The sequence below is a fragment of the Oncorhynchus nerka genome, linkage group LG24, assembly GCF_034236695.1.
Source record: "Oncorhynchus nerka isolate Pitt River linkage group LG24, Oner_Uvic_2.0, whole genome shotgun sequence".
In the NCBI taxonomy this organism is placed as follows: Eukaryota; Metazoa; Chordata; class Actinopteri; order Salmoniformes; family Salmonidae; genus Oncorhynchus; species Oncorhynchus nerka.
Window position 1 is genome coordinate 82,916,449 of NC_088419.1, and position 13,833 is coordinate 82,930,281.

Consider the following 13,833-nt stretch of genomic DNA (forward strand, 5'->3'; position numbering starts at 1 on the left):
TACTGCTCATCACCACCACTACTACTACTGCTCATCACCACCACTACTACTACTGCTCATCACCACCACTACTACTACTGCTCATCACCACCACTACTACTACTACTCACCACCACCACTCACCACCACTACTACTGCTGCTCATCACCACCACTCACCACCACTACTACTGCTGCTCACCACCACTCACCACCACTACTACTGCTGCTCACCACCACCACTTCTGCTGCTCACCACCACCACATCTGCTCACCACCACCACCATCACACCACTTCTGCTGCTCACCACCACCATCACCACTTCTGCTGCTCACCACCACCATCACCACTTCTGCTGCTCACCACCACCATCACCACTTCTGCTGCTCACCACCACCATCACCACTTCTGCTGCTCACCACCACCATCACCACTTCTGCTGCTCACCACTTCTGCTGCTGCTCACCACTTCTGCTGCTCACCACCACTTCTGCTGCTCACCACCACCGCCACTTCTGCTGCTCACCACCACCGCCACTTCTGCTGTTCACCACCACTTCTGCTTACCATCACCACAGCTCACCACCACCTCTGCTGCTCACCACCACCACCACCTCTGCAGCTCACCACCACCCCTGCTGCTGCAGCTCACCACCACCCCTGCTGCTGCAGCTCACCACCACCCCTGCAGCTCACCACCACCCCTGCTGCTGCAGCTCACCACCACCCCTGCTGCTGCAGCTCACCACCACCCCTGCTGCTGCAGCTCACCACCACCCCTGCTGCTGCAGCTCACCACCACCCCTGCTGCTGCAGCTCACCACCACCACCGCTGCAGCTCACCACCACCACCGCTGCAGCTCACTACCACCACCACTGCAGCGCACTACCACCACCACTGCAGCTCACTACCACCACCACTGCAGCGCACTACCACCACACCACTGCTGCTCACCACCACCACCGCTGCAGCTCACCACCACCACCGCTGCAGCTCACTACCACCACCACTGCAGCGCACTACCACCACCACTGCAGCTCACTACCACCACCACTGCAGCGCACTACCACCACACCACTGCTGCTCACCACCACCACCGCTGCAGCTCACCACCACCACCGCTGCAGCTCACCACCACCACCGCTGCAGCTCACCACCACCACCGCCGCAGCTCACTACCACCAGCACCGCAGCTCACTACCACCACCACCGCAGCTCACCACCACCACCACCGCAGCTCACTACCACCACCACTGCAGCTCACTACCACCACCACCACTGCAGCTCACTACCACCACCACCACCACTGCAGCTCACTACCACCACCACTGCAGCTCACTACCACCACCACTGCAGCTCACTACCACCACCACCACTGCAGCTCACTACCACCACCACCACTGCAGCTCACTACCACCACCACCACTGCAGCTCACTACCACCACCACCACTGCAGCTCACTACCACCACCACCACTGCAGCTCACTACCACCACCACCACTGCTGCTCACTACCACCACCACTGCAGCTCACTACCACCACCACTGCAGCTCACTACCACCACCGCAGCTCACTACCACCACCACTGCAGCTCACTACCACCACCACTGCAGCGCACTACCACCACACCACTGCTGCTCACCACCACCACCGCTGCAGCTCACCACCACCACCGCTGCAGCTCACCACCACCACCGCTGCAGCTCACCACCACCACCACTGCAGCTCACTACCACCACCACCGCAGCTCACTACCACCACCACCGCAGCTCACCACCACCACCACCGCAGCTCACTACCACCACCACTGCAGCTCACTACCACCACCACCACTGCAGCTCACCACCGCTGCTCACTACCACCACCACCGCAGCTCACCACCACCACCACCGCAGCTCACTACCACCACCACTGCAGCTCACTACCACCACCACCACTGCAGCTCACTACCACCACCACCACCACTGCAGCTCACTACCACCACCACTGCAGCTCACTACCACCACCACTGCAGCTCACTACCACCACCACCACTGCAGCTCACTACCACCACCACCACTGCAGCTCACTACCACCACCACCACTGCTGCTCACTACCACCACCACTGCAGCTCACTACCACCACCACCACCACTGCAGCTCACTACCACCACCACTGCAGCTCACTACCACCACCACTGCAGCTCACTACCACCACCACCACTGCAGCTCACTACCACCACCACCACTGCAGCTCACTACCACCACCACCACTGCTGCTCACTACCACCACCACTGCAGCTCACTACCACCACCACTGCAGCTCACTACCACCACCGCAGCTCACTACCACCACCACAGCTCACTACCACCACCGCAGCTCACTACCACCACCACCACCGCAGCTCACTACCACCACCACCACCGCAGCTCACTACCACCACCACCACCGCAGCTCACTACCACCACCACCGCAGCTCACTACCACCACCACCGCAGCTCACTACCACCACCACCGCAGCTCACTACCACCACCACTGCAGCTCACCACCGCTGCTCACTGCAGCTCACTACCACCACCACTGCAGCTCACTACCACCACCACCGCAGCTCACCACCACCACCACCGCAGCTCACCACCACCACCACTGCAGCTCACTACCACCACCACTGCAGCTCACTACCACCACCACCACAGCTCACTACCACCACCACCACCACTGCAGCTCACTACCACCACCACTGCAGCTCACTACCACCACCACTGCAGCTCACTACCACCACCACTGCAGCTCACTACCACCACCACCACTGCAGCTCACTACCACCACCACCACTGCAGCTCACTACCACCACCACCACTGCTGCTCACTACCACCACCACTGCAGCTCACTACCACCACCACTGCAGCTCACTACCACCACCGCAGCTCACTACCACCACCACCACCGCAGCTCACTACCACCACCACCACCGCAGCTCACTACCACCACCACCACCGCAGCTCACTACCACCACCACCACCGCAGCTCACTACCACCACCACCACCGCAGCTCACTACCACCACCACCGCAGCTCACTACCACCACCACCGCAGCTCACTACCACCACCACCGCAGCTCACTACCACCACCACCGCAGCTCACTACCACCACCACTGCAGCTCACCACCGCTGCTCACTGCAGCTCACTACCACCACCACTGCAGCTCACTACCACCACCACCGCAGCTCACCACCACCACCACCGCAGCTCACCACCACCACCACTGCAGCTCACTACCACCACCACTGCAGCTCACTACCACCACCACCACTACTGCAGCTCACTACCACCACCACCACCACTGCAGCTCACTACCACCACCACTGCAGCTCACTACCACCACCACTGCAGCTCACTACCACCACCACTGCAGCTCACTACCACCACCACTGCAGCTCACTACCACCACCACCACTGCAGCTCACTACCACCACCACCACTGCAGCTCACTACCACCACCACCACCACCACCACCACTGCAGCTCACTACCACCACCACTGCAGCTCACTACCACCACCACCACTGCAGCTCACTACCACCACCACCACTGCTCACTGCCACCACTGCAGCTCACTACCACCACCACCACTGCAGCTCACTACCACCACCACTGCAGCTCACTACCACCACCACCACAGCTCACTACCACCACCACCACTGCTGCTCACTGCCACCACTGCAGCTCACTACCACCACCACCACCACCACTGCTGCTCACTGCCACCACTGCAGCTCACTACCACCACCACCACCACTGCTGCTCACTGCAGCTCACTACCACCACCACTGCAGCTCACTACCACCACCACTGCAGCTCACTACCACCACCAGTGCAGCTCACCACTGCTGCTCACTGCCACCACCACCACCACCACCACCACTGCAGCTCACTACCACCACCACCACCACTGCAGCTCACCACCACCGCAGCTCACTACCACCACCACCGCAGCTCACTACCACCACCACCACTGCAGCTCACTACCACCACCACCACTGCAGCTCACTACCACCACCACCACTGCAGCTCACTACCACCACCACCACTGCAGCTCACTACCACCACCACTGCAGCTCACTACCACCACCACCACTGCAGCTCACTACCACCACCACCACCACTGCAGCTCACTACCACCACCACTGCAGCTCACTACCACCACCACTGCAGCTCACTGCCACCACCACTGCAGCTCACTACCACCACCACTGCTGCTCACTACCACCACCACTGCTGCTCACCACCACCACCACTGCTGCTCACCACCACCACCACTGCAGCTCACCACCACCACCACCACCACTGCAGCTCACCACCACCACCACCACCGCAGCTCACCACCACCACCACCACCGCAGCTCACTACCACCACCACTGCAGCTCACTACCACCACCACTGCAGCTCACTACCACCACCACTGCAGCTCACTACCACCACCACTGCTGCTCACTGCCACCACCACTGCTGCTCACTGCCACCACCACTGCAGCTCACTACCACCACCACTGCAGCTCACTGCCACCACCACTGCTGCTCACTGCCACCACCACTGCAGCTCACTACCACCACCACTGCTGCTCACTGTCACTGCAGCTCACTACCACCACCACTGCAGCTCACTACCAACACCACTGCTGCTCACTGCCACCACCACTGCAGCTCACTACCACCACCACTGCTGCTCACTACCACCACCACTGCAGCTCACTGCCACCACCACTGCAGCTCACTACCACCACCACTGCAGCTCACTGCCACCACCACTGCTGCTCACTACCACCACCACAGCTCACTACCACCACCGCAGCTCACTACCACCACCACCACCGCAGCTCACTACCACCACCACCACCGCAGCTCACTACCACCACCACCACTGCAGCTCACTGCCACCACCACTGCTGCTCACTGCCACTGCAGCTCACTACCACTGCAGCTCACTACCACCACCACTGCAGCTCACTACCAACACCACTGCTGCTCACTGCCACCACCACTGCAGCTCACTACCACCACCCCTGCTCACTACCACCACCACTGCTGCTCACTGCCACCACCACTGCAGCTCACTACCACCACCACTGCAGCTCACTGCCACCACCACCAGCACTGCTGCTCACTACCACCACCACAGCTCACTACCACCACCGCAGCTCACTACCACCACCACCACCGCAGCTCACTACCACCACCACCACCGCAGCTCACTACCACCACCACCACCGCAGCTCACTACCACCACCACCGCAGCTCACTACCACCACCACCGCAGCTCACTACCACCACCACCGCAGCTCACTACCACCACCACCGCAGCTCACTACCACCACCACTGCAGCTCACTACCACCACCACTGCAGCTCACTACCACCACCACCACCACCACCACTGCAGCTCACTACCACCACCACAGCTCACTACCACCACCACCACTGCAGCTCACTACCACCACCACCACCACTGCTCACTGCCACCACTGCAGCTCACTACCACCACCACCACTGCAGCTCACTACCACCACCACCACTGCAGCTCACTACCACCACCACCACTGCTGCTCACTGCCACCACTGCAGCTCACTACCACCACCACCACTGCTGCTCACTGCCACCACTGCAGCTCACTACCACCACCACCACCACCACTGCTGCTCACTGCAGCTCACTACCACCACCACTGCAGCTCACTACCACCACCACTGCAGCTCACTACCACCACCAGTGCAGCTCACCACTGCTGCTCACTGCCACCACCACCACCACCACCACCGCAGCTCACCACCACCACCACCACCGCAGCTCACCACCACCACCACCACCGCAGCTCACTACCACCACCACCACCGCAGCTCACTACCACCACCACCACTGCAGCTCACTACCACCACCACCACTGCAGCTCACTACCACCACCACTGCAGCTCACTACCACCACCACCACTGCAGCTCACTACCACAGCTCACTAACACCACCACCACTGCAGCTCACTACCACCACCACCACCGCCACCACTGCAGCTCACTACCACCACCACCACCACTGCAGCTCACTACCACCACCACCACCACCACCACTGCAGCTCACTACCACCACCACCACTGCTGCTCACTGCCACCACTGCAGCTCACTACCACCACCACCACCACCACTGCTGCTCACTGCAGCTCACTACCACCACCACTGCCACCACTGCAGCTCACTACCACCACCACTGCAGCTCACTACCACCACCAGTGCAGCTCACCACTGCTGCTCACTGCCACCACCACCACCACCACCACCACGCAGCTCACCACCACCACCACCACCGCAGCCACCACCACCACCACCACCACCGCAGCTCACTACCACCACCACCACCGCAGCTCACTACCACCACCACCACTGCAGCTCACTACCACCACCACCACTGCAGCTCACTACCACCACCACTGCAGCTCACTACCACCACCACCACTGCAGCTCACTACCACAGCTCACTAACACCACCACCACTGCAGCTCACTACCACCACCACCACCGCCACCACTGCAGCTCACTACCACCACCACCACCACTGCAGCTCACTACCACCACCACCACCACTGCAGCTCACTACCACCACCACCACTGCAGCTCACTACCACCACCACCACCACCACCACTGCAGCTCACTACCACCACCACCACTGCAGCTCACTACCACCACCACCACTGCTGCTCACTGCCACCACTGCAGCTCACTACCACCACCACCACTGCTGCTCACTGCCACCACTGCAGCTCACTACCACCACCACCACCACCACTGCTGCTCACTGCAGCTCACTACCACCACCACTGCAGCTCACTACCACCACCACTGCAGCTCACTACCACCACCAGTGCAGCTCACCACCGCAGCTCACCACCACCACCACCACCACCACCGCAGCTCACCACTACCACCACCACCGCAGCTCACCACCACCACCGCAGCTCACTACCACCACCACCACAGCTCACTACCACCACCAACCACTGCAGCTCACTACCACCACCACCACTGCAGCTCACTACCACCACCACCACTGCAGCTCACTACCACCACCACCACTGCAGCTCACTACCACCATCACTGCAGCTCACTGCCACCACCACTGCTGCTCACTGCCACCACCACTGCTGCTAACTGCCACCACCACTGCTGCTCACTGCCACTGCTGCTCACTGCCACTGCTGCTCACTGCCACTGCAGCTCACTGCCACCACCACTGCAGCTCACTGCCACCACCACTGCAGCTCACTGCCACCACCACTGCAGCTCACTGCCACCACCACTGCAGCTCACTGCCACCACCACTGCAGCTCACTGCCACCACCACTGCAGCTCACTACCACCACCACTGCTGCTCACTACCACCACCACTGCTGCTCACTGCCACCACCACAGCTCACTACCACCACCACTGCAGCTCACTACCACCACCACTGCAGCTCACTGCCACCACCACTGCAGCTCACTGCCACCACCACTGCTGCTCACTGCCACCACCACTGCAGCTCACTGCCACCACCACTGCAGCTCACTACCACCACCACCACAGCTCACTACCACCACCGCAGCTCACTACCACCACCACCACCGCAGCTCACTACCACCACCACCACCGCAGCTCACTACCACCACCACCACCGCAGCTCACTACCACCACCACCGCAGCTCACTACCACCACCACCGCAGCTCACTACCACCACCACCGCAGCTCACTACCACCACCACCGCAGCTCACTACCACCACCACTGCAGCTCACTACCACCACCACTGCAGCTCACTACCACCACCACTGCAGCTCACTACCACCACCACCACCACCACCACTGCAGCTCACTACCACCACCACAGCTCACTACCACCACCACCACTGCAGCTCACTACCACCACCACCACCACTGCTCACTGCCACCACTGCAGCTCACTACCACCACCACCACTGCAGCTCACTACCACCACCACCACTGCAGCTCACTACCACCACCACCACTGCTGCTCACTGCCACCACTGCAGCTCACTACCACCACCACCACTGCTGCTCACTGCCACCACTGCAGCTCACTACCACCACCACCACCACCACTGCTGCTCACTGCAGCTCACTACCACCACCACTGCAGCTCACTACCACCACCACTGCAGCTCACTACCACCACCAGTGCAGCTCACCACTGCTGCTCACTGCCACCACCACCACCACCACCACCGCAGCTCACCACCACCACCACCACCGCAGCTCACCACCACCACCACCACCGCAGCTCACTACCACCACCACCACCGCAGCTCACTACCACCACCACCACTGCAGCTCACTACCACCACCACCACTGCAGCTCACTACCACCACCACTGCAGCTCACTACCACCACCACCACTGCAGCTCACTACCACAGCTCACTAACACCACCACCACTGCAGCTCACTACCACCACCACCACCGCCACCACTGCAGCTCACTACCACCACCACCACCACTGCAGCTCACTACCACCACCACCACCACTGCAGCTCACTACCACCACCACCACTGCAGCTCACTACCACCACCACCACCACCACCACCACTGCAGCTCACTACCACCACCACCACTGCAGCTCACTACCACCACCACCACTGCTGCTCACTGCCACCACTGCAGCTCACTACCACCACCACCACTGCTGCTCACTGCCACCACTGCAGCTCACTACCACCACCACCACCACCACTGCTGCTCACTGCAGCTCACTACCACCACCACTGCAGCTCACTACCACCACCACTGCAGCTCACTACCACCACCAGTGCAGCTCACCACCGCAGCTCACCACCACCACCACCACCACCACCGCAGCTCACCACTACCACCACCACCGCAGCTCACCACCACCACCGCAGCTCACTACCACCACCACCACAGCTCACTACCACCACCAACCACTGCAGCTCACTACCACCACCACCACTGCAGCTCACTACCACCACCACCACTGCAGCTCACTACCACCACCACCACTGCAGCTCACTACCACCATCACTGCAGCTCACTGCCACCACCACTGCTGCTCACTGCCACCACCACTGCTGCTAACTGCCACCACCACTGCTGCTCACTGCCACTGCTGCTCACTGCCACTGCTGCTCACTGCCACTGCAGCTCACTGCCACCACCACTGCAGCTCACTGCCACCACCACTGCAGCTCACTGCCACCACCACTGCAGCTCACTGCCACCACCACTGCAGCTCACTGCCACCACCACTGCAGCTCACTGCCACCACCACTGCAGCTCACTACCACCACCACTGCTGCTCACTACCACCACCACTGCTGCTCACTGCCACCACCACAGCTCACTACCACCACCGCAGCTCACTACCACCACCACTGCAGCTCACTGCCACCACCACTGCAGCTCACTGCCACCACCACTGCTGCTCACTGCCACCACCACTGCAGCTCACTGCCACCACCACTGCAGCTCACTACCACCACCACTGCAGCTCACTACCACCACCACTGCAGCTCACTACCACCACCACCACTGCTGCTCACTACCACCACCACCACTGCTGCTCACTGCCACCACCACTGCAGCTCACTGCCACCACCACCGCAGCTCACTACCACCACCACCGCAGCTCACTACCACCACCACCGCAGCTCACTACCACCACCACCGCAGCTCACTACCACCACCACCGCAGCTCACTACCACCACCACAGCTCACTACCACCACCACTGCAGCTCACTGCCACCACCACAGCTCACTACCACCACCACTGCAGCTCACTGCCACCACCACTGCTGCTCACTGCCACCACCACTGCAGCTCACTACCACCACCACTGCTGCTCACTACCACCACCACTGCTGCTCACCACCACCACCACTGCTGCTCACCACCACCACCACTGCAGCTCACCACCACCACCACTGCAGCTCACTACCACCACCACTGCAGCTCACTGCCACCACCACTGCTGCTCACTGCCACCACCACTGCTGCTCACTGCCACCACCACTGCAGCTCACTGCCACCACCACTGCAGCTCACTGCCACCACCACTGCTGCTCACTGCCACCACCACTGCAGCTCACTACCACCACCACAGCTCACTACCACCACCACCACCACCACCACTGCAGCTCACTACCACCACAGCTCACTACCACCACCACCACTGCAGCTCACTACCACCACCACCACTGCTCACTGCTCACTGCCACCACTGCAGCTCACTACCACCACCACCACTGCAGCTCACTACCACCACCACCACTGCAGCTCACTACCACCACCACCGCAGCTCACTACCACCACCACCGCAGCTCACTACCACCACCACCGCAGCTCACTACCACCACCACCACTGCTGCTCACTGCCACCACCACCACTGCTGCTCACTGCCACCACTGCAGCTCACTACCACCACCACCACTGCTGCTCACTGCCACCACTGCAGCTCACTACCACCACCACCACTGCTGCTCACTGCCACCACTGCAGCTCACTACCACCACCACCACTGCTGCTGCTCACTGCAGCTCACTACCACCACCACTGCAGCTCACTACCACCACCACTGCAGCTCACCACTGCTGCTCACTGCCACCACCACCACCACCACCGCTGCTCGCCACCACCACCACCACCGCAGCTCACCACCACCACCACCACCGCAGCTCACCACCACCACCACCACCGCAGCTCAACACCACCACCGCAGCTCACCACCACCACCACCACCGCAGCTCACCACCACCACCACCGCAGCTCACTACCACCACCACCACTGCAGCTCACTACCACCACCACCACTGCAGCTCACTACCACCACCACCACTGCAGCTCACTACCACCACCACCACTGCAGCTCACTACCACCACCACCACTGCAGCTCACTACCACCACCACCACTGCAGCTCACTACCACCACCACCACTGCAGCGGACTACCACCACCGCTCCAGCTCACTACCACCACCACTGCAGCTCACTACCACCACCACTGCAGCTCACTACCACCACCACTGCAGCTCACTGCCACCACCACTGCAGCTCACTACCACCACCACTGCTGCTCACTACCACCACCACTGCAGCTCACTACCACCACCACTGCAGCTCACTACCACCACCACTGCTGCTCACTGCCACCACCACTGCTGCTCACTGCCACTGCTGCTCACTGCCACCACCACCGCAGCTCACTACCACCACCACCGCAGCTCACTACCACCACCACTGCAGCTCACTGCCACCACCACTTCAGCTCACTACCACCACCACTGCAGCTCACTGCCACTACCACCACCACTGCAGCTCACTGCCACCACCACCACCACTGCTGCTCACTACCACCACCACCACCGCAGCTCACTACCACCACCACCACCGCAGCTCACTACCACCACCACCACCGCAGCTCACTACCACCACCACCACCGCAGCTCACTACCACCACCACCACCGCAGCTCACTACCACCACCACCACCGCAGCTCACTACCACCACCACCGCAGCTCACTACCACCACCACCGCAGCTCACTACCACCACCACCGCAGCTCACTACCACCACCACCGCAGCTCACTACCACCACCACCGCAGCTCACTACCACCACCACCGCAGCTCACTACCACCACCACCGCAGCTCACTACCACCACCACCGCAGCTCACTACCACCACCACTGCAGCTCACTACCACCACCACTGCAGCTCACTACCACCACCACTGCAGCTCACTACCACCACCACCACCACCACAGCTCACTACCACCACCACCACCACAGCTCACTACCACCACCACCACTGCAGCTCACTACCACCACCACCACCACTGCTCACTGCCACCACTGCAGCTCACTACCACCACCACCACTGCAGCTCACTACCACCACCACCACTGCAGCTCACTACCACCACCACCACTGCAGCTCACTACCACCACCACCACTGCAGCTCACTACCACCACCACCACTGCTGCTCACTGCCACCACTGCAGCTCACCACCACCACCACTGCTGCTCACTGCCACCACTGCAGCTCACTACCACCACCACCACCACTGCTGCTCACTGCAGCTCACTACCACCACCACTGCAGCTCACTACCACCACCACTGCAGCTCACTACCACCACCAGTGCAGCTCACCACTGCTGCTCACTGCCACCACCACCACCACCACCGCAGCTCACTACCACCACCACTGCAGCTCACCACCACCACCGCAGCTCACCACCACCACCACCGCAGCTCACCACCACCACCACCACTGCTGCTCACTACCACCACCACCACTGCTGCTCACTACCACCACCACCACTGCTGCTCACTACCACCACCACCACTGCAGCTCACTACCACCACCACCACTGCAGCTCACTACCACCACCACTGCTGCTCACTGCCACCACCACTGCAGCTCACTACCACCACCACTGCTGCTCACTACCACCACCACTGCTGCTCACTACCACCACCACTGCTGCTCACTACCACCACCACTGCTGCTCACTACCACCACCACTGATGCTCACTGCCACCACCACTGCTGCTCACTGCCACCACCACTGCTGCTCACTGCCACCACCGCTGCAGCTCACTGCCACCACCACTGCAGCTCACTGCCACCACCACTGCAGCTCACTGCCACCACCACTGCAGCTCACTACCACCACCACTGCTGCTCACTACCACCACCACTGCAGCTCACTGCCACCACCACTGCAGCTCACTGCCACCACCACTGCAGCTCACTGCCACCACCACTGCAGCTCACTACCACCACCACTGCTGCTCACTACCACCACCACTGCTGCTCACTGCCACCACCACTGCTGCTCACTACCACCACCACTGCTGCTCACTACCACCACCACTGCTGCTCACTACCACCACCACTGCAGCTCACTACCACCACCACCACTGCAGCTCACTGCCACCACTGCAGCTCACTACCACCACCACTGCACACATGGAGATAAGTGTTCCTAGAAAGGATCAAAACACATTTAAACACAAGAAGGGGGATAAGGGGTTTGTGGATCAGGTTTAGGTTAATACTCACTCAACCATGGAGGGGGGGATGGTGCAGCAGTCCTGGATGGCGTTCAGAGGAGAGGTCAGGTGGGCTGTGTATGACGCCTCCACTACCTGCTTGTTCCTGTTCACCACATCCAGGTAGCGGTTAAACTTCTCACGGATCTTCTTTGCAAGCTACACACACACACACACACACACACACATATTCTGTATGACATGGTACACAAGGTCCTCGTCATCATCATGGTAGAATTACAGCACACTCTCAGTCAGAAGATGAAGTATCTTAGTTGAGCACCTATTCATGTATGAGTACCCTCCCATTCTATAGGTCAGAGACTACGTTCTGTATTAATCACAGTTTGAACGAGGCACGTATAACACACACACACACACACACGGTCCTCATACATACTGGCTGACTTACCAAGGGAAAGATCTGTGAACAGCATCAAAGCCGCTCAGACCTCAGAACCAGACTCTGTGTGAAAGCTGTCAATGTTGAGGAAAAGTCATGATGGGTGGTGGAGGGCTAGTGAGGAATAAACCTGTGTTACACGCTGAAAGCATGGAAACCAAGAAGGAAGATCTAGTCCCCCCTAAACAAAGGGTGGATAATTGTGTTAAGCCTGACGAGTCCCCTGTGTTGGTGCTGAGCGATTCCTGCTTTTTGAAGTTGGTTCGATTTATCAAAAAATAATGGTCTGTGATTTTTTTATTTATTATTAAATGCACAATGCAATGCATTGAATGCTGTAACACAGAATAA

General features: G+C 60.5%; 1 protein-coding gene across 2 annotated transcripts in view; it reads right to left on the reverse strand.

Moving 5' to 3' along the window:
• Nucleotides 1–13,833, reverse strand: part of cachd1 (cache domain containing 1) — a 149,500-nt gene that overhangs the window by 93,283 nt on the left and 42,384 nt on the right. For both annotated transcript variants that reach the window (XM_065009215.1, XM_065009216.1), the window contains exon 3: nt 13,090–13,238. In XM_065009215.1, coding sequence (XP_064865287.1) covers nt 13,090–13,238 — 149 coding nt within the window. The remainder of the gene's footprint in view (nt 1–13,089; nt 13,239–13,833) is intronic.